The sequence below is a fragment of the Amyelois transitella genome, chromosome 24 (genome assembly GCF_032362555.1).
Source record: "Amyelois transitella isolate CPQ chromosome 24, ilAmyTran1.1, whole genome shotgun sequence".
Classification (NCBI taxonomy): domain Eukaryota; kingdom Metazoa; phylum Arthropoda; class Insecta; order Lepidoptera; family Pyralidae; genus Amyelois; species Amyelois transitella.
In genome coordinates, this window is record NC_083527.1 from 5,995,502 (window position 1) to 6,019,402 (window position 23,901).

At 36.6% G+C, this 23,901-nt stretch overlaps 2 protein-coding genes across 2 annotated transcripts; one reads left to right on the forward strand and one right to left on the reverse strand.

Moving 5' to 3' along the window:
- Positions 1–32: 32 nt before the first annotated feature.
- LOC106142724 (isoleucine--tRNA ligase, mitochondrial) lies at positions 33–23,865 on the reverse strand. Its single transcript, XM_060951170.1, has 13 exons — positions 23,618–23,865; positions 23,226–23,348; positions 22,544–22,911; positions 21,739–21,852; positions 20,878–21,077; positions 20,150–20,316; positions 19,699–19,774; positions 19,255–19,412; positions 17,793–17,959; positions 16,843–16,981; positions 16,106–16,260; positions 1,791–1,934; positions 33–986 (listed from the first exon to the last, which is right to left on the reverse strand). The coding sequence occupies exons 1-13, from the start codon at positions 23,810–23,812 to the stop codon at positions 128–130; spliced, it is 2,865 nt and encodes a 954-aa protein (XP_060807153.1). The 5' UTR covers positions 23,813–23,865; the 3' UTR covers positions 33–127.
- On the forward strand, positions 4,362–15,311 carry LOC106142725 (mpv17-like protein). Its single transcript, XM_013344597.2, has 4 exons — positions 4,362–4,705; positions 5,998–6,131; positions 7,717–7,848; positions 11,989–15,311. The coding sequence occupies exons 1-4, from the start codon at positions 4,579–4,581 to the stop codon at positions 12,172–12,174; spliced, it is 579 nt and encodes a 192-aa protein (XP_013200051.2). The 5' UTR covers positions 4,362–4,578; the 3' UTR covers positions 12,175–15,311.
- Positions 23,866–23,901: the final 36 nt, after the last annotated feature.

Sequence of the window (23,901 nt, forward strand, 5' to 3'; positions counted from 1 at the left end):
GATCTAGTGTACACGTAAAATAAAAGTCAATAAACATTTAATACCAATGTTTAATTTCCATTCATATACTTAACGCTATTTACATTTTGAGACTAGAACTCAACAAAATATGACTAACATTTCCGTTTTACAATGAGCTAATAACCCTTTCACATCTAGCACATTTATCGCTGTTTTCCAATGCATTATATTTTCTACATCTCAGACACTGATCTTTATCACTCTCTGACAATTCAATCTGCCATTTTCCCCCGCCTTTTATAACCTCCAAATTGACATGGGACAACTCAAGAATTTCACACAAAACACTATCATCCACATCAATTTCGGCATTCAAATCTTTTAATTTATCATACAAATTCAATTCTAGTTTTATATTAGCTTTGTATTTCTTCAAATTCTCATTCTTGGCTGTAACACAAATATCTTTTTTCACGTCCAAAATGGCGTTCATGATTGAACTGTCAATTGGATTTGGCGGCAAAACTTTCAAATCGTTCGAGAAATAAAAAGGTTTTTCGAAAAGAGGATGGTGTTGCCACGCTTCTTCTACCAAATGCGGTAGAATAGGACCTAAAGCTTTACATAAAGAGATGAAAATTGTGTGACACACCAATTGCGCTGATACTCTGCCATTGGAATATTTTTCTGAACAATAAAGCCTATCTTTTACACAATGACAATACAAACTCGATACTTTATTGCTTATAAAGAACATAACAGATTGAGCTGCTAGATTGTATCTGAAATTATTATAATGTTCATTGATTTGTTTCACAAAATCGTGAGTTTCTTGTACCATGTAAAGATCAAAGTGGTTTAATTGTGGTTTCCGTTCGAAATGAACTTTCTCCATAGTTCCAACGACTCCTAACAGGTATTTCAGGATATTCCTTATTCTGACAACTTCATTTAAGCAATCGTCTAGAAGTTTCTTGCTTATGACTATTTGGGAATGCTGAGTCGCGTGACTGGCCACCCACCACCTTGAAACAAGAAAAAAATCGTTTTCAAATATTTCTACAAGTAGGAGAACCACGCAATGTGGTAATGACACTTTTATTTTTTTAGGATTTAAGCCTACCTATTGTTGAAAGATTATTATTACTTTATCTTATACAATCAATATCAATATTACTATTTAATCATCATCAGACAATATAAACTCCACCTAAACTAGTACACAACTATATAACCCAACGTCAGAGTGAAAAATAGTGACGCGATACACTAAATCGATAAAAGTAGTGATGTCCGGTCGATTGCTTACTTCTCCTGTTTTTATTCCCGGTTGCATCTTCACCACTCTGGGGAGGAGCTCTTGACCATGGATCCTGAATTGGGTGAGTCAGGTTTTTACACGAACTGACTCCCATCTGACTTCCCCAACCTTTGCAGGTAAACCCTAACCCGTTTTGGATCGATCATGGTTACACACACATCCAGTTGCCTGAATGTGCGGTTTCCCTCTTCATGTTCATACATACATATGGTCACGTCTATATCCCTTGCGGGGTAGACAGAGGCAACAGTCTTGAAAAGACTGATAGGCCACGTTCAGCTATTTGGTTTAATGATAGAATTGAGATTCAAGTAGTGACAGGTTGCTCGCCCAACACCTTAAAAAAATATTTCCAATTTTGTAAGCCTATCCCTTAGTCGCCTTTTACGACATCCATGGGAAAGAGATGGAGTGGTCCTATTCTCTTTTGGTATTTGGTGCCGGGAACCTCACGGTACACTTTGGGAATCACCTACAAGAAACAGCCCATGGTGGGTGGGTTACCTACCTCAGCGTGTCAATGCCATACGCCGGCTGCGAGTTCCTGTCCCTGCCGCCTTGTATCACGATAGTGGGGTCGATGACATTGCCTATAGATTTGGACATCTTGCGTTTCTTATCGTCGACGGCGAATCCGTGCACGAATATTGATCTGAAATTAATATATCTATGTATATCATCAATCAGTACATATAAAAAAAAAACAATTAAAAATAAATTATCTGTACACTGAGTAAGTTTATTGTCAAAAAAATAATTTGTTACGATGCAAAAATAGTAACCGAGTATGAATTTAAAAAAAAATATTGTCTGTCTGTTTGTATGTTTGTTTTTACACGCTCATCTCCGGAACTACTGAACGGACTTGAATGAAACTTTGTTGTAGGTATGCCTACAACAAAGTTTCATTCAAGTTCTACCTATGTACATATGCCTGGCCAACATATGGTATTATTTATTTTGGAATCTGACAAACCATAACAACTCAGCTAAACAATAGGAAATATCGAAGGCGTCTTAACAAAAATTGTTCAGCCTGATGAGCATTTTCCGTTAGCGTTTAAAAATCTAAGATCTGAAACGCATGGAATACTTATTTATATATTTGTAATAATAACAATTAGCAATCGGACGAGTGTACGTTAGTCAAAAGAGTCACCGCTATATAGCCCCATAAGGATTCGAACTCCCGAACCTCTCTACACGCTCTGTTATAAATATAATAATAAATATATACGGGACAAATTACACAGATTGAGTTAGCCTCGAAGTAAGTACGAGACTTGTGTTACGAGATACTAACTCAACGATACTATATTTTATAATAAATACTTATATAGATAAACATCCAAGACCCAGGCCAATCAGAAAAAGTTCGTTTTGTCATTATGCCCTGGCCGGGATTCGAACCCGGGACCTCCGGTGTTACAGACAAGCGTACTACCGTTGCGCCACAGAGGCCGTATTATAGTACCTACTATATTTAATTTGCACTAATACGTAGTAACTCAGACTATGTCCCGTTGATTCATCGTCCCAAGACGTCACAATTGCTATTAATGAATAGACCTTGAACGTAGTCGCATACCGTGCGTACTGCCAACAGCGAGCACGCAATACTCCAACTTGGTAGAAAATTAAGATTATAAGGAACATTGATTATACATATTAAGATACATACTTACATACATATCATCACGTCTTTATCCCTTGCGGGGAAGACAGAGCCTACGGTCTTGAAAAGTCTGATAGGCCGCCACGTTCAGCTTTTTAGCTTAATGATAGAATTGAGATTCAAATAGTGACAGGTTGCTAGCCCATCGCCGAAAAGAAGAAGCAAACTAAGTTTATAAGCCTATCCCTAAGTCGCTTTTAATTACATCCATGGAAATGAGATGGAGTGGTCCAATTCTTTTTTTAATTGGTGCCGGGATCCACGCGGGCGATTAAGGTTGTGAAATGCTAATGGTCTACCAACCAATAGTCACTATTTGAATGTCAATTCCATCATTAAGACATATACATAGCTGAATATGGCTATCAGTTTTTTCAAGACTGTCAGCTCTGTCTGCCCCGTAAGAGATATAGACGTCCTGATATACTTATATGTAAGACTGTATCTATGGTAATTATGTCGAATAAACCTACAAATTATGATTTACGCGTTTTACAATATATATAATACATGTCAAATTTGTTTTCGTTGAAATATGAGATACAAAGTGTGTTTTGCTAACAAAAGGAATTCCCAGGATGGAAAACCAAGCATGCATTTAATGGATTAAAGTCTATTATCTCGTTTTTTTTTTGCGTAAGTCTATTTTTTTATGGTTCTATTGAAAGTTTACCAGTTAGGAGTAGCCCAAACCGATAAGCTTGCACTTATGATTGATAAATATGGATGAAACAAAATACGTATGCGTAGGGATCGTAATAAGAGAAATGATGTAATCTCTACCTTTCTGTCTTTATCGCGCGACGCCGTTTTCATCGCGCGAATAACTGTTGTAGCTCTTTCGCTTTTAATTATGTCGTGAAACGAAATAGTGATAGTTTTTCGCGCGATAAAGACGGCATTGCCCGTGCCATGCTACGTACGGGTGCTGATTATGTATTTGTCAAAAATTACAAAATTAACAGGTTCGAAGCCGCGGGAATGACATAAATTTAATCAAATGCCAATCATTCTTCTGGTGTAAGACCGAATGATTATAATAACACAGTACAAAATAAATATCTGTTGCCCCCGCAGTCTCGTGACTTCGAAGTCTGCTCTATGACCCGGAGAACGTGAGTTCAACCACGGAAAATTAAACCCCTCACAATCATTTAAGTTAAAAGTACAACTGATAACTCGCATATTTAATTAGCAAAAAAAAATCTGTAATTAGATGATGAAACGTATATAACAAACAGATTCATTAAATAAATTTACTAACAAAAAAAAAACGAAGATAAAAACGGAAACATTTTAATTAATAATAAAAAAAAAACAGGAAAATTCTTCCGATGGTAGTTTATTTACCGGAACGAGTTAGTTGTCAATGGTAGAAATCGCCGTTAGCACAATCGCCACACATCAGTAACTTGTCAGACGGCACGTCGCGCGCACGTGTGACGCGTCTCGCTCACACACGCTGGCAATTGACCAAAAAATGCTTTGAATTCGCACATCATTTCCTATTCGAAAACCAAACAGAGAATTGTACATTTGGAATTATGATAGTTACGTAACTGTGTTTGAGGGGGAAAGAAAAAAGTGAAAATCGTGATTTAGAAAAAAAAAAAAGTTTAAAATGGGTGTTATGAGCAGATGTGTTGTGGTTTTTAAGAAATATCCTCTTATTAGAGGGATGGCATCGTACGCGATCATTTGGCCGACATCTAGCTTAATTCAGCAGACATTTGAAGGGAAAACAATAGGTGAGTGATAGAAAATATACTTATAGGAAGTTAAGGCAACTAACTTTTTCCGAGTTATAAAGTTTGCCGAGTTATAAACTTGTTGTGTTGTTGTTGTTTCCGGCACTAATATAAAAAAGAACAGGTCTACTCCATTTATTTCCCATGGGTGTCGTAAAAGTCGATTAAGGGATAGGCTAATAAACGTGAGATTCTTCTGAGATGGGCTAACAACCTGTCACTATTTGAATCCCAATTATACCATTAAGCCAAACAACAGCTAAACGTGGCCAATCAGTCTTTTCAAGACTGCTGGCTCTGTCTACCCCGGAAGCGATATAGACGTGAATGTATGTTTGTATGTATGTATAAAGTTTATTCATTCATTTTCCCGTTCATCGATGAGTTGTTATAACGATATAAACAATTTTTCTTTACTTTACTATTTTTTAAGCAATAGGTAATGTATAAAATTACACCATGTCATTTAATTACATACCGCTGAACGTGGCCTAAGGAATTAGTACGCGAACCTGAAGCATAGGAAAAGAATCAAATTGATACCTAAGTAGGTAGGCATTACACTTAAAAAAAAGTCTAAATCAACAATCAGGGATCAGAGATGCATAACTCTGCAATTGTGTATATTTTTTGCTTGTGTAAATTTTTATGTTGTAAAAATCTTTACTGTAAATTCTTTGTAAATATCTTTATTGCTCAGAAATTTACACAGTTACGAGAAATAGTACCTACATAGTTTTAAAAGGAATAAATCACTTGCATTGGCGGACTTATCCGTTAATGGATCTCTTCCAGTCAACGGGTAAACTAGATAAAAACGGCAGGTCGTGTTTTTTTGTCATGTTAAGATTTCTACCTAGTAACATAAGTTTCGAACTTAGTAACTAACTAACCTCAATCTGTGTAATTTGTCCCGTATATATTACATAACATAACATATAATCACGTCTACATCCCCGCGGGGTAGACAGAGACAACAGTCATCAAAAGTCTGAAAGGCCACGTTCAACTGTTTGGCTTAATGATAGAATTGAGATTCAAATAGTCTCCGGTTGCTAGCACAACACCTAAAAGAGGAATCCCAAGTATATAAGTCTATCCCTTAGTCGCCTTTACGACATCCATAGAAAATAGATGGAGTGGTCCAGTTCTTTTCTCTATTGGTGCCGTGAACACGGCACCGTATTTTATATTTACATACATACGAGAAAATCACGCCTCTTTCCCGGAGGGGTAGGCAGAGACTACATCTTTCCAATTGCCACGTGATTGTATTATTCATTCAATTTCAGAAAACTACGATTGGCAACGCTGCGCACGATACGGTGTTTACGGATCATGTTATGTGGCACCCACGCTGTACAGCTGGCTGACCATAGCCAATATAATGTGGCCAGGGACCACACTCAGAGTAGGACTGATCAAGGTGAGTGTACCTTTGCTTTGTGCCGTGTGGTTCCAGGCACCAATAAAAAAAAAGAATAGGGCCACTCCATCTCGTTCCCATGTATGTCGTAAAAGGCGTCTAAGGGATAGGCTTGTAAACTTCGGATTCTTCTTTTAGGCGATGGGCTAGCAACCTATCACTGTTTGAATCTCAATTCTATCAGTCTTTTCAAGACTGTTGGCTCTGTCTACCCCGCAAGGGATATAGACGTGATTATATGTATGTATGTATGTTCCTTTGGGAATGAGGTGAAAACTCTAGTCATGAGTTCCCTCAGCCGACAAGCTATGATAGATTATTATTTGTATACTATTTATGAAAAGACAGTATGTGTACTGTCCATACGGGTCATGTTTTGTGGGTTACACACGGTACAGCTGGCTGACCATAGCCAATTTAATGTGGCCAGGGACTTCACTTTGAGTAGGACTGATAAAGGTGAGTGTTCCTTTGGGAATGAGGTGACAATTCTAGTCATGAGTTCCCTCAGCCGACAAGCTTTGATAGATTATTATAAAATATAGTATCGTTGAGTTAGTATCTCGTAACACAAGTCTCGAACTTACTTCGAGGCTAAGGCTTCCGTGTAGTTCCCGGCACCAATAAAAAAAAGAATAGGACCACTCCATCTCGTTCCCATGGATGTCGTAAAAGGCGATTAAGGGATGGGCTTGTAAACTTGGGATTCTTCTGTTAGGCGATGGGGGCTAGCAACCTGTCACTATTTGAATCTCAATTCCATTAGAAAGCCAAACAGCTGAACGCGGCCTATCGGTCTTTTCAAGACTGTTAACTCTGTCTAGCCCGCAAGGGACATAGACGTGATTATATGTATCTATGTACCTACGTGAAACGGGACGGAACTATAGTTTTTCTCGCGACAAAAACGTGTGTAGCGCGCTACAGGTAATACATCTAATCAAATCTCATCTTGTTACAGACACTATACCTGCCTACCCCTCCGGGAAAGAGGCGTGATTTTATGTATGTATGTGTAGGCAACCTTCTTGCTAGACGCCATAGCAACGGTTGCCATGGTTTTATTAGTGAGAGATGTCAAAAATAATGTTTATTGTTAAAGATTCTTAATTTTTATGTGAATAATATAGTGATTTATAACTGATTATTTCTCTCCTCTTTTCTCCTTCTATCTTCTGTAGGAATAAGTAACTTTATAACTACACTTCCTACATATGTATGTACAGACACTAGTCGAGACACTGACTTACACACGTTTGTTAGTACATAAATTGGCTTTTAAAGTTTGTATTTCTTCTGGCGATGGGCAAGCTAGCATACAAACATAAAATCATGTCTTTATCCGGGGTAGACAGAGCCAAAAATCTTGAAAGGACTGGAACGCCACGTTCAGCTGTACGGCTTAACGATGGAATTGAAATTCAAATAGTGAAAGGTTGCTAGCCCATCGTCTACAAGAAGAATACATACATACATATGATCACGTCTATATCCCCAGCGGGGTAGACAGAGCCACCAGTCTTGAAAAGACTACAAGAGGAATCCCAAATGGTAATGCATCTAATCAAATATCATCTTGTTACAGACATTAGTGGAGACACTTACGTACACACCATTTGCAATGTGCAGTTTTTATTTCATAATGAGCATGCTGGAGATGAAGCCTTTCCACGAAGCGGTGGCAGAGGTTAAGGCAAAGTTTTGGCCGACTTACAAAGTGAGTATTATGTTTTCATCATCTTTATTGTAGAATTCTCATTTCTCTCAAAAGCGATTTATTTATTTATGTATCTACACAAAAGCATGAGCATTGAATATAGTAATTCTAGTACAGAGGTGTAACTTATTTGAAAAGAAATCTCTTCCAGTAGACCCATGAGATGATGACGAGAGATGGCGTGTGAATAAATTTAACATATTTAACTAAACTATCTTCACATTTAATAATACTTTTAATTCTGGAAAGATATCCGATTTAAAAATGGAAATGTGGTCGTGAGGTAATACATCTTAAGAGTCCTATAAAAGATTATAAATTTCCTAGGAAGTTTATACACTTGTCTTGTTATTTTCCCAAACGTGGCTTAGTCTATCCCGCAAGGGATACAGACGTGATCATATGTATGTATGTATGTATTTAGACAATCAAAAACATTGAAAGAACAATCAATTAGTCATAATAATACACAAACATCAAGAAACGATATTATAAAAATGAAAATGCTATGTCAACAATATTGATAACAATTAGCACAACAATAAAAATCAATTACTTTGAAAGTAACAGTAGGAACATTTAAATAGAAATATAACTCGAGAATATGAGATCATTGCTCAATATCATGACTCCGTCGTCGGCCAAAAACGATGATTTTCACAATGCCAAGGTTAAAAAAAGTCATTGATGATACAACAAAGTTTGTTAGTTCATAAATTGGCTTCTAAAGTTTGTATTGTTTCTGGCAATGGGCGTGATGATTATATGTTTGTATGCTAGCTAAGCATACAAACATATAATCATCACGCCTTTATTCCGGGGTAGACAGAGCCAAAAATCTTAAAAAGACTGGAAGGCCACGTTCTGCTGTATGGCTTAATAATGGAATTGAAATTCAAATAGTAGACAGGTTGCTAGCCCATCGCCTACAAGAAGAATCCCAAATGTATAAGCCTATCCCTTAGCCGCCTTTATTACATCCACGGGAAAGAGATGGATCCTATTATTTTTTCAATCGGTGCCGGGAATCACACGGCACTTGATGTGTGGGGATATTTGATAATTTACTTCTAAATTTAAGATTCTTCTTCAAGGCGATGGGCTAGCAACCTGTCACTATATGAATCTCAATTCCATCATAAAGCGTAAAGCCATACACAGCTGAGCTGGCCTCAGCCTTTTCGAGACTGTTGGCTCTTAACCCGTAAGGGATAAAGGCGCGATACACGGCCTCTGTGGCGCAGCGGTAGTACGCTTGTCTGTGTCACCGGAGGTCCCGGGTTCGAATCCCGGCCAGGGCATAACGAGAAAAGAACTTTTTGTATTTGGCCTGTGTCTTGAATGTTTATCTTTATTAGTATTTATTATAAAATATAGTATCGTTGAGTTAGTATCTCGTAACACAAGTCTCGAAATTACTTCGAGGCTAACTCGATCTGTGTAATTTGTCCCGTATATATTTATTTATTATTGTATATGTAACAATTAAAGAATTCGTGACGCAACAGCTCCGTATTACGTCACCAAGGTCGTCTTATTGTCAGACATTTGTCTGTATGATAGAGTACATATGTGTTGAGACATATAAAGCGCGCTAATGAATCAAAGTCCAAAGCGTGAACACACGCATAACTACATACATTTATATCACGTCTACATACTTCGTGCCGTGTGGTTCCCGGCACCAGTACAAAAAAGAATAGGACCACTCCATCTCTTTCCCATGGATGTCGTAAAAGGCGACTAAGGGATAGGCTTACAAACTTGGGATTCTTTTTTATTGAGATTCAAATAGTGACAGTTTGCTAGCCCAACTAGCAAACTGTCACTATTTGAATCTCAATTCTATCATTAAGCCAAATAGCTGAGCGTGGCCTATCAGTCTTTTCAAGACTGTTGGCTCTGTCTACTCCACAAGGGATTTAGACGTGACCATATGTATGTATGTATGCACATACCTCGCGGGGCGGACAGAGCCAACAGTCTCGCGAAAACCGAAACGTTCCATTGTATTGCTCATTTCATATCTCCATCAATAGGAAATGAGATTCCAACAGCGACAGGTCGCTGGCCCACCCAAAACACGAATCCCAAGTTTATTAGCCTATCCTTTAGTAGCCTTTTACGACATCCACGAGAAGGAGATAGTGTGGGCCTATAATCTAAGTGCCGGGAACCACACGGCGTAAACATGAGTATGTAAATACAGGTTTTATTTACATTTGATTATTTTGTATATGAAGTTGACAAAGAAGGTTACCTTTCGGATAATGTAAACCTTGTGGTATCCGGCAGAGTAGAAAAAAAAGTTTTTTTTTTTTTGTTACACCGGCAAAGTTGTTCTATTTTTAAGTGCAAGAAACCACACGGCATATTTACTTAGAAGAAATCAATCATCGTTCAGTCAGAAGAAATGGGCCAATTAATTTTGCGACGGCAATTTGTACAAAATTGAAGTGATTTGATATGGCTTCTAGAACTTTTATTGCAGATATAATTATGTCACTTTTATGGATTCATTTCATTACCTACTTTAACTTTTTCCGTGTTTCCTTATATCTTTGTATAGTCCATATACATACATATAGTCACGTCTTTATCCCTCGCGGGGTAGACAGAACCAACAATCTTGAAAAGACTGATGGGCAACGTTCGGCTTTTTGGCTTAATGATAGAATAGAGATTCAAATAGTGCCAGATTGCTAGCCCATCGCCTAAAAGAAGAATTACAAGTTTATATGCCTATCCCTTAGTCGTCTATGGATAACCTTATGTTAAGCTTGGTCCAACTTAAAACCTACCCCCTTTAAAGAAGTCAATACAAGGATCAGATTTTCTATATTGAGATTGTCAGTAAACTTTTACAGCGAACAAAGTCGCGGGCCAAAGTCGGTCCACAGAATAAACTTTAATTTGGATCACCGTGTCACGTCCATATTGGATCATGATTTTACATCCATTTGCCTGAATGTTTCATCACCGTAACTTTGAAGAACATTTGAACATAATGAAGTTCACGATGTTTTACATCACCGTAAGAGCATCGGTTAGGAATGAAACTAATGTACACAATTTAGAAAATTATTTGACAGACATACATACATAAAATCACACTGTTTTCCTGGAGTGTTAGGCAGAGACTACATCTTTCCACTTGCCACGATCTCTGCATACTTCTTTCGCTTCATTCACATTCATAACTCTCTTCGTGCCAGGCGGTTTCGGGTACTCTTGACCTGTTCTGACCGTAGAGTAACCACGAATTTGAACCTGTGCCACTCTGTTCATCACGTTTTTCATTATAACCTATATGAATATCTGATCTTAAAGCAACCATTTAGTGTAATGAAGTGATGAAGGCATTTTGCATACTACAAACATATACTTATAAACACGTGACCATCCATTACTAACGGTAATATGCACGGTATGCTCACGCGCATCCACTACGTCTCAATTGAATGATTGCAAATACGATACAGTGAGAGAATTATGTATATTGTAGTATGCAAGGAGGAGATGACTCGGAAACTCCACATTGCTACAGCGATATATTGATAACTTAAGGCTTTTAAAAATTCAAAACTTTTAATTCATAATTATCAGATATTATGGAACATTTCAATATCACTTTATAATTGTCATATCTTTCGTTTTCACAAGATTGGTGGACGTCAAATAAATTGCTTAAAACTAAGTTTACAACCGCTTCCAAAGCGTCAGTGCAGAAGAAGCGGTAACAAACTGCACTGCAGAATTTTCTTCAATAACTTCAACTTCACAATTATCCAAACTTAGAATGGAAATGTGGACGAAAGAATAGATTGTTGTGATTAATTGATTTAAACGAAATTTCAACACGACCAATAAACTTGAAATTCTTTTTTTAAGCGATGGGCTAACAACCTGCCACGTCTGCTGAACGTGGCCTTTCAGTCTTTCCATGAGATTGTCGGCTCTGTCTACCCCGTAAGGCATATAGACGTGATTATATGTATGTATTTATGTATACAATTGGAAAATATAAATTTGGCCTTTCAGTCTTTCCATGAGATTGTCGGCTCCGTCTACCCCGTAAGGCATATAGACGTGATTATATGTATGTATTTATGTATACAATTGGAAAAATATAAATTCCAGGTGGGAGCTTCGATCTGGCCTGCAGTAGCCCTCATCAACTTCTGCCTGATCCCGCCAAGGAACAGGGTCCCCTTCATCAGCTGTTGCAGCCTTATCTGGACCTGCTTCCTCGCGTACATGAAGCATTTGGACAAGGAGAAGGTCAAGAAGGGGAAAGTGTTGCCTGTGATCAAGATGAATATATGAAGGGGTGAATGATGATGTTTCGAACTGAATCTCGGGAACTATTTAAGCGGGATCTGTAGTTAATTTTTTAAATTGAGGCTGTGTTCATAGATTGATCGAAGTGAGAAAATATTTTTAAGAAGTATTTTTCCAATTTTTTTTTTTTCTTTTTTATTTTAACTTAAGCCTGCAGAGTATGGCTTATTTTGACGTATGGAATGTAAATCATTGTAGACTACAAGTATGGAGACGAAGACTTTAAGGATAAGTAAAGTAATATTTGGCACAAAATTATATGGTTCGTTATTAAAACGGATGCCAAATACCAATGAGATATTTTTAAGAATTATCTATTACTAGAAAAAATTACGCTTAGTCGGCATTGGAATAGGTACGTAAATCCTATATTTAAAGAAGTCTGTTAAAAATACAGGAGGTCTATTTCTTAAAAACAAACTGTTCTTATTTCGAACGGACACTGTTCGATTTCCGAATATGACGTTAAATCGTCTCGATAATTGCAAAATTTAAAAAAAGTATGTTCAAATTGTTGTGACCTTCACAGTCTTACACGTGCCTCGAAAATGTCCCGCACGATCCGTTACGTCAGTTCGAATCGTCACTGTTTACGTGTTAGCTAATTGTAGACTTACATATTTATTTTCATTTATGACCTGTGCAAAATAGAGACAGACAGCCAGTTATGTTTTCAAATATGGAATACTAGATGAAATGTGCGCCTAATTTTGTTTTTTTTTTTTTGTAGCTACTAGTGAGTAAATGCTTTATTGTTCACTAAAGGATTACATATTAGCTTCGTAATTCAAAATGGAATATTATTAGAAAATGTTCTCTAGCAATATTTTCGTTATTAAAAATAATTATAACTTGTGAAAGTGAAGAAGATAGCAATACGATATACCTACTCTTTATCAATGCAATTTTTCATTTACAAAAAAAATCCGAAGATTTGTCGAAAAACATATTTTTATATGACGACATGACATGATGACATGATGATGGGTGTCATCATACCTTGGCCTTCTATAAAACAAGAATAAGAAATTGAGATAATAGATTACTTCAAATTCGTTCAGTGTCATATTTGCACAGGCATATAGATAAATTTATTTATTTAATTTATGTAAGTGAAGCACAAGTAATCTACTAGCTAAATAATTTATTATCAGGACAAAGTCCAATATGTAAAAAGAATTTGTTATATGCCAATGTTGAGTGATTATTCTTATATAAACCTAAATTTGGCATATATTTTTTATTTTTTTTTAGAATTGCAATGTTGACAAATGCATGTCTTATGTTCCCTCTCTATTTACATAAAATCACGCGTCTTTCCCAGAGGCAGAGACTATATCTTCGACCACGATTCCTGTATACTTCTTTCGCTTCATCCACATTCATAACTCTCTTGTGATAACTCGATGGTTTCGGGTACTCTTTAGCTGGTCTTTTGCCGGGACGTTGCCGTTGCCGATTTGATCAAGTTACGTTCGTCTAAGCTATTTTCTATCTCTTTATTTAAGGTTAACCCCAAAAATAGAAAGGAAAAAAAGAGAAGGAACATAAGACATATGACTATGTAACATTCATAAATTTTAAGCAGATCATTTTAATGTTTAAAATATTTCCTGCTAGACAACTTTTACGAAATTGCTAATAAATTATAGTCACACGTATTTAACTATTTGTTTAAGGAAATTCTAGATCTGTCGTGTTATAATATAATTAGTTCATGACCTGTTAGTGCCTACAACATCGAGTTTACTTTAAAAATCATAACCACCGTATGTGATGTTTATAGATCGGCCCTGAGTTTCAAAAGTTACACGTAAACGACCCTATTTTTGATGCCATATCGTCAACTCTAATCAAATTTCTTATGTTTCAAGATGTCTAAGAAAAAAAAACTAATATATTTCTTTGAAATACCTGGTTGACTGGAAGAAATCCCTCACAGGGATAAGTCCGCCCTTGTACGTCGTTATTTTTTATGTTTTTTATGTATTACTTATAATTTGTTATGTACAATAAAGAATTTACAAACAAACAAACAAAAACCGTTTTCTAAAATTGAGCCTCTTATATAATTAAATGTTTATGATTATGAAAAATCGTAATCATTTATTCCTTGAATATGGTTACAATTTGTCTACATGCGTCTCTAAGGAAATAAAGATTTCAAAGGAATACTAAACCATGGATATTAGTTAATTCGTAAATTTTTCCTTTTAACATCAGACCCTACAAAACCAATACCATAAAGATTAAAATATTAACCGTTAATAAAATCAATATTTCTTGCTTTACATTTTGAATTCAGAATCTAATTTTCAATTAATACCTGCCCATCTATAAACATCCATAGCAGACATTAGCTTATTGTCATTTAAAATTAATACAGACTCTTACAATTCTTATACCAGTGTAGTAAGGTTTAAATTTTATTAACAGTTATTTTCGCATGACACTGTACAATTTATTTTATAGTACCTAATGCTATCTGCGATAATCTTGTGATAAGTAGATATAGTGCAAAGCACTTTCCATATAATATCATAAGACTATTTCTCGACCGGTGGAGCTAATCAGGATTCTCAATCGCAACTAATATAATAAATATTTATTTTCTCTTACGCCTTTTTAGGCGATGGGGTAGCAACATGTCACTATTTGAATCATAATTCCATCTTTAAGCCATACCCCATAAAGGATAGAGTCGCGTGATTATATGTATGTTTTGAATAACCTTCCTGAGTAACTATTCATTTAATTTGATAAGGCATATGTTCCATCAGGGCTCTCCATCGGAATCGAGGAGAAATATAATAAAAAAACGCGACATAATAAAATGGAGTATCAAAGTTTTGTAATATACCTAAATTAAGTGCACTTGCGATGTGACTCCACGAGATTTTTGTTTTATGACTAATGTATATTATCGAATTTAGATTAGATATTACTATCAATGTTTCCTTATTGTGTGTGTTTGAGTGACGAAATTACAATTCGACACGCAATTTAGACTGCAGATCATATTTTGTCATATTATTATGTCACCTACCGGCTGACACACATTTAATGAAAAAAAAATACGTAACAAAAAAAATCATGCAACATCGTGCAACAGATAAAAGAAAGTTTCAAAAATGTAGGTGATTCTTATTAAAAGTATTAAATAGCTACTATTTAAGCAAGAAACTTTATACGACTATATATGGTATTTGTACGTACCATTATTTTTCAAACATTTTGCTTCTTGGAAATTTTTGCGAAAAAATATTCCTTAGAAGATATAATAAAATTATAAATAACCATATTACATATATGTTTTTTTATATGTTTTAGCTGTTTTGAAAATTAAAAGCATTTTTAAGATTCTGAAATACAAAGATTACCTATCGACCGACGCATCCTAAATGTGAGGTAGGTATAATAAAATCTCAATAGTTGTTACAGGGAATATCTTAGCTATATAAAATAAAATGTATTTTGTGACATTTTTTTTTTTGTTTAATTCAGAGTATTAAGCCCCTTACCCCCTTTTTCCTCCTGGCTATAATCCAGATTACATCCTCACCCCTCTGGAGAGGAGCCCGGGGTGCGCCTTTGACCATGGAGCCTGGATTGTATGAGTCAGGTTTTTACACGAAGCGACTCCCATATGACCTCCGCAACCTTTGCAGGGGAAACCTAACACTTATTGGATCATGGTTACACATCCAGTTGCCTAAGGGATACGGTTATAAACTTGGGACTTTTCTTTTAGGCGATGAGCTAGCAACCTGTCACCATTTGCATCACAATTCTTAGCCGAACAGTTGAACATGCCCTTTCAGTCTTTCCAAGACTGTTGGCGCTGTCTATCCCGCAAGGGATATAGACGTAATTAAATGCATATATCTTTGATAAGTATAAATATAACTAAACATACCTATAAGGCGCGTCTCCAGTCAAAGCTATAGAAGTGAGCAGCGAGGTTTGGAACCATCCCGTCAGCTGGTCGTAGCCCTCCGAGTACAGGTGGGCCTTCGCCCCGCCCAGGGTGCTCCACGATATACCGGAGTCGAACCAGATGTCCATTATATCCTGTAACAAAGGAGTATAATATGAAACATTTAGTTTAAAACGAGTATGTTAAGATGGTTTGGTCATGTGGAGAGGATGAATGAAATCAGGTTGACTAAGCAGATATACAAGGAGAGTGTGGAGGGAAAGGTCGGAGTGGGAAGACCTAGACGAACGTATCTTGATAGAATTAAGGACGTCCTGGTAAAGGGTCAGGTCAAAAGTACCCGAAACCGCCGAGCTTGCATGAGAGATTTATGAATGTGGATGAAGCGAAAGAAGTATGCAATAAAACTGTTGGCGCTATCAACGTTGACGGCCTCTGTGGCGCAGCGGTAGGGCGCTTGTCTGTGTCACCGGAGGTCCCGGGTTCGAATCTCGGCCAGGGCAAGATGAGAAACGAACTTTCTCTAATTGGCCTGGGTCTTGAATGTTTATCTATATAAGTATTTATTATAAAATATAGTATCGTTGAGTTAGTATCTCGTAACACATGTTTCGAACTTACTTCGAGGCTAAATCAATCTGTGTAATTTGTCCCGTTTATATTTATTTATTTAAGTCTTATATGAACCCTGTACCTACTACAAATGATATACTCACTCGTCCTTTGACAACCTCCCTGCCTGTCAGCTGATACTGCTGCAGCACTTGGTCAGTCAGAAACTGACTCACATCACAACTCCACCACGAGTCGGGGCCTTCTACATCTATGAGGGTACATAGCTTCTCTATGATAGACCTGGAACAAAGTGCATCATTGAAAAAGAGACCTAATTAATAGGTACCTACAATTCGTATTTAAAAAAATGGGAAAGTGGGAATAAATAGTGTAGTAATAATCTTTAGTTTAGTGCCGTGTGGTTCCCGGCACCAGTACAAAAAAGAATAGGACCAACCCATCTCTTTCCAATGGATGTCGTAAAAGGCAACTAAGGGATAGGCTTACAAACTTGGGATTCTTTTTTAGGCGATGGGCTAGTAACCTGTCACTATTTGAATCTCAATTCTATCACTAAGCCAAATAGCTGAACGTGGTCATTCAGTCTTTTCAAGACTGTTGGCTCTGTCTACCCCGCAAGGGATATAGACGTGACCATTGTACGTATGTATGTATGGGAATAAGTGTAGTAAGAAATCTTTAGTTGGAAGTCAAAAGATAGTATTTAATTGTAGGTGACTTACAAATGACAAACCTATGTTGCCTCAGAGCCTACAACAGAGATCACACTATGATACCTAAATGATTTGACTATTTAAATCTCAATTACATCATAAAACCATAAAGTTGAGGGAAATACTGATAGCCCTGATAACTCCGCAATGGATATAGACATGATTATAATTATACTAGCTGTGCCCGCGACTTCGTCCGCGTGGAATAGTTATTTTGGGCATCATTGCCCTCAAGGATGACATAACTATCCAATGGCTGTTTTATATTTTGTTAGATTTCTTTTTATATGCAATAAAGAGCTTATAAACGAACAAACAAAATACATCACTGTTCCTTCTGTTAGTGGAGGGTAGTTAAACTAATGTAGGTGACTCACTCGTGCACAATGACGTCATCGCCACAATATAGAGCTGGTATGGGCACCCCCCACGCCCTCTGCCGGGATATGCACCAATACGGCCGCTTCTCTAATTGTGCCCTGAAGCCTTGTCGCGACTGCTCGGCGCTAGATGGCGGTAGGATCTTAACTTTTTCTAGGGCTGCCTGTAAAAAAGTTATGAACTCTCTGAGATAAAAAAAATTACTACTCAACATATAAGTATGCCATGGCTTCACCGGTGGGACAAACATAGTCTATACTATATGTCACTACTAGAGGCCGCCCGCGACTTCGTCCGCATGGAAACCCTATCAATCCCGCGGGAACTCCGGGATAAAAAGTATGCCTATATGTTATTCTGGGTCTTCAGCTACCTACACACCAAATTTCATCGTAATCGGTTCAGTAGTTTTTGTGTGAAAGAGTAACAAACATCCATACTCACAAACTTTGGCTCAGTTTACAGGGGATATAGACGTGACTAATATGTATGTATGCATGTATATAGTTATGACTTTGTATTGCCGACAAAATTATCACGCTTATTTTTATAGAGTACAAAACATTAATTTAAACTCTCTTTTAAACGGTTTATTTTTTTTAGTCCTCAAAAGCGGAGAAATGTTTTTTTTTTAATCAGTCACTTGTCTTAAAGCTGGATAGACTAGCAAATAATTGCATTTGTTTCATATTTGATTTACGAAAATATGATCATGTCTCCTCTTTTCGTTCTCAGCTTGGTTGGCTGCCTATTCCTTTTCGTCGCAAAGCTAGAATCCTTTCCATGCTGTATACTATTCTCAACGACCCTTTCGCTCCAGATTATCTTAAATCGAAGTTCCCACTTTTAAGCGTTACCCACGCTCGATCCCTTCGCTCTTCTGATAACCTTCTTCTGGCCACTCCTGCCCACCGCTTTGGATTCATGTCGAATTCATTCCAGGTACAAGCCATTCGACTGTGGAATTCCCTTCCTGAATCTATTCGGAAAGCGCCTAATAGATTTGCATTCAGGGAGCAAGTCCATAAACATCTTTTTGACCAGTAGTATTATTTTTTTTTAAACTCTACACAATCATCCAACTTATGTAGTAAATGTATGTTTATTTATATACTGTATATATTTCTCGTCAAACTTATATATGTAAACTATATTATATGTAAGTATATAAGGCATTCTATTATTCATATTTTTCTTATTATTATTATATATATTTTTTTACACTCATTGCACCACCCGTACGTCCATCTCAGTTTGGTCCAAAGGTTCGACTGGCAGAGAATGCCTTGTGGCATTAAGTCCACCTGTTGTACATTTTCGTGCATAAAGTTTAAATAAATAAATAAATGTTGGTTTTACCAGCCCCACACATTTTGTTTGTTCCACGCAATATAAACTGTTTTACCGACACAGTATGTTGTTTTATCGACAACACAGTTCTGTTTTATCGACACCAACCTGAGCTTTTTCCTTCAGTTTCTCAGTATCGATGAACCACTGCTGGCTAGCTCTCAGTATGACCGGTTGTTTAGTACGCCAGTCCAGCGGGTACGAATGTACGTACACTCCGCGGCGAATCACCGAGTCGCCTAGTCGAGATATTACTATTTCTTGGCCTGCGAAGAAGAAATTGACGGAAAGGTTCATAATAAAATATATGTCTGTGACACCGGAGGTCCCGGGTTCGAATGCATCCGGCCAGGGCATGATAAAAAAACGAACTATTTCTAATTGTCCAGGGTCTTGAATGTTTGATCATCTTTATAAGTAATTTTTTATAAAATATTGTATCGTTATTTTCTCGTAACACAAGTCTCGAACTAACTTCGAGACTAACTCAATCTAAGTAATTTGTGCCGTATATTATTTATTTTTTAATATATATATACTTAAATTGAATACCTTTAGAAAGCACTGGAAGACCATTGAGTTCTTCATCTAGATTACTATAACAGCCTTCTTCGTCCACATTGCATTCCTGCAATAAAAAAAATTGTTAATGAGAGAAATAAATAAATAAAAAAATAAATAAATTGAGATTCATATGAATTCGTGCGTATGGTAGGTATTATTATCAAGTATATTATATACATATATATCTTGTTGGGTGGACTGAGACAACAGTCTTGAAAAGACTGAAAGCCATGTTCAACTATATGACTTAAAGATCGAATTGAGAGTCAAATAGTGGCAGGTTGTTAGCCCGTCGCCTACAAGAACAATTTCAACTTTATTTAATTTTGCCTTAATCGCCTTTAACGACATCCGTAGAAAAGATAGGGAGTGGCCCTATTCTTTAGTGGCGGGAACGACACGGCACGAACAAAAGAGAGAATATAGATAATATACACACCACAGTCATATTATTCTTCAGCGCCACTAGAAAATCTTCGGGGCCGTGCGCGGGCGCAGTGTGTACCAAACCAGTGCCTTTATCGTCTTTTACGTGTTCAGCTTCCAAGAATGGTAGTGTTTCTTTTAACAGTTTGTTGTAGTACTTCGTATTTGACAGCAGGTGACCTAGAAAAGTATAATAAAAATTAAGTCTCATTTCAATTCCATATTAAAGGTTTGTGTACTTGAATTTTTATTGCCAATGAATATTGATCATTTAGAACTTAATTGAGCCTTAAGGTCCATCAGAAAAATGTGTGTTGTTAAAATGGACGACACAAAAAGTTTAAAAACTCTTCTTCTCCCTCCTGGCTTTAGTCCTGGTTGCATCCTTACCACTCTTGGGAGGAGCCCGGGGTATGCCTTTGACCATGGATCCTGGATTGGGTGAGTCAGGTTTTTACATAAAGCGACTCCCGTCTGACCTCCGCAACCTTTGCAAGTAAACTTTTTATTTCTTTTTTATGTTGCTTTTAGTGGCTTCTTGGCGAGAGAAAGAGCAAGAAACTAGAAAAAAGAAGAGAAGAGCCCGAGTCCAATTAAAATTTATTTGCGAAAGTAAACAAACATTTAAATACCTAAATTCTGTGATATACGCGCATCAGCTTCAAACTGCTAGTATATTAATTAACAAATAAATACTAATAGTAATAACCAAAAAAAAAGTGTAATTAAAAAAAGTTATACCATCAAATTCCACCACTTTACTGATATCGGCTTCTAGAACAGTCTTCAGGCCTTCAATCAAAGCACTACCCACAAGAAACAGCCCTTGGTGGGTATTTATAGTAACTACGCTGTACTTCATCTGTGGGTTGAAACAAACTGCCCGATTGGCCACCAGGGTCCAGGGTGTGGTCGTCCAGATTATTGCTGATACTGGTTTGCTGAAAAAGTAGTTTAGTATCAATAATCCAAAATTCATTATGTAACAATACCTGGGTAACCGAGCGGTGCTCGTTGGACGTCAGATAAACCAAATCATCAATGTATTTTAAAAATCACCATAAAAAAAAAAATAATCACGTTGAAAAATAATAAAATCAAAAGCATCCATAGCCTGGGACTGATCCCGGATACTCCGACTTGAAAACCGATCGCTTTACATTTTCCATTTGCGCGACTATCTGACATGGGAAAATTATTTTTGGTAAAATTATGAGAGAAACATATTTTCCCAGACAGTCCCAGATTGATAGATATCAAATTTCAACGAAATCGTTATAGCCGAGAACGCGAGTACAAATATAAATACAAATATTGCTCGTTCAGTAGCCATACATACATATAATCACGTCTATATTACATGCGGGGTAGACAGAGCCAACAATCTTGAAAGGATTGATAGGCCACGTTCAACTGTTAGGCTTTATGATAGAATTGAGGTTCAAATTGTGACAGGTTGCTAGCCCATCGCCTAAAAGAGGAATCCCAAGTTAATAAGCCTATCTTTTAGTCGCCTTTAACCATAGGAACGTGATGGAGTAGTCCCATTCTTTTTCTATTGGTGCCGAGAACCACACGGCACTATGGTGTATGTCAACATACCCCTTAGTTACATTTGTGAACACGTCAGGAAGGTCAACGACGGGAAATTTGACATAGACTTCTGTGCTTTTGTACTGTAGGTCATACTCCAATTCCGCCTCCGCTAGTGCTGTTCTGAAAATCAAAGTTCAACCGGGTTATTGTACCTATTTACATTTTTACATACATATGGTCACGTCTATATCCCTTGCGGAGTAGACAGAGTCATGGCCACGTTCAGCTATTTGGCTTAATGATAGGAATTGTGTCTATTTATAAGCAGTAACTGTAATTAAACTGATGTATTATACTTCATAGCTGGGCCCGCGACTTGGTCCGCGTGGAATAGTTGTTTTGGGCATCATTGAAGCCCTCAAGGATGAATAATTTTCCCCGACTTTTTCAACATCTATTATTTCTTTGCTCCTAATAGTAGCAGCGCGATGTTATATAGCCTTCATACTACACTACTACATATACTTTTATCAATAAAATACATGTTATAAATTATATTCATTTTAAATTACTTATTAATGTTCTCTCCAAATATAATACGACATTTTTTTATTGTTATATTCAACATAATAGTCGAAATAAACCTGCCGCCTTCCATATTATTTTATAATTGCGATGCCCAACAGGGTTCATATTGTACCTATTTAAAAGCAGTAACTGTAATTTAACTGATGTACTTTATGATATGCAATAAAGAATTTGAAATTGAAATAAATCCTTTATTGAAACACATCAGTTTCGGGTACTCTTGATCTGACCTTTTGCCATGACGTTTATCTGTACACAAATTAATTTAATACTATAAACTCACCTAGAGGACGGTGACCAATAAACAGGTTTCAACGTCCTGAAAATGAATCCGTCTTTGTACATTTTGTAGAACTGTTGCAATTGATTCTTTACATATCCATTGTTCAACGTCAAATAATACTGTTTATTCCAATCGGCCATAACACCCCAGCTTTCAAAAGCTGTCTTTTGTTTCTCAACCGTCTCCAAAGCAAATTCTCTAGCAATCCTTCTGATGTTAACAGGGTCTGTTGGTGCGTCTTTGGTCTTCTTTTTGGCTTTTTGTAAAGCCTTCAACTCTATGGGTAGTCCGTGGCAGTCCCACCCTGGAACATAGTGGACCTTATTGCCTTGGAGAACTTGGCTGCGGTTATTTATGTCTTTGATTATCTGAAAAAATTAAATATAGAAGCATGTCTGATATTTATAATTAGGAAGTAGGTACATATACCTTTCTTATTTATATTCCAGAAAAGTTTTATCTGATTTGATTAGTGTGTGAAAGAGTTAGAAATACATACTATAGTACCTTCATAAATTTACATATTTATAATATTTTAATAGTATAATTTAATGTGTCTGCTTGGCTAGCTATTTCAAGTAGCCTCATTATTAAAAAGTTTAAAAAAAATTACTTAAATATTATTTGATATTCTGTTGTATAAAGATACATACTTTACAATTACAAACGAAATAGATTTTACCTTATTGACCGCATGTCCCATATGCAAGTCTCCATTGGCGTAAGGTGGCCCATCGTGCAACACATACTCCGGGCCGGTGAGATGTTCTCTCTGCCAGTTATAAAGTTCTGAAAACTGAGCTGCCTGAAAGAAATGATGGATTGCAATAAGATACATATCTGATTCCAATTAGAATAAAATAAAACAGGCTGGAAGATTCTCCTGGAATAAAGAAGATAATAGCTATTACGTAGGCTAGTTTAGTTACTGTTGCGTACGTATTACAAATAATTTAATAATGAGCTGTGAGGTAAGTTGTGAGGCATGGTCAAAAAGAAAAATAAAATTCGTGAGCCGCGGCTAAGATGCTTAAAAATCATATCAAATATCAATCATATAAAAACCAAAAATACCTTTTGAATTTCATCCTTTTTAGTGACATTAGACCGGGCAGGAAAATTTGTTTTGGGTGATAAAATAGTGTGTGAATAGGTCTTGATTTTAGGCTCAGCCGAGCTTTTCAAGCGTCTAGAACTCCCACAAGAACAATTTATAAGCGGTTTTCTATAAATAAATTGAATATTTTTTGAGTTTTTTACTAAAAACATTTTTAGGTTATTTTGTTATTATGACATTTGCCGATGTACTTTTTTGTTTTCATTTTGCTTTACTCAGAAACGGGCTAAGGTCCCCAAAT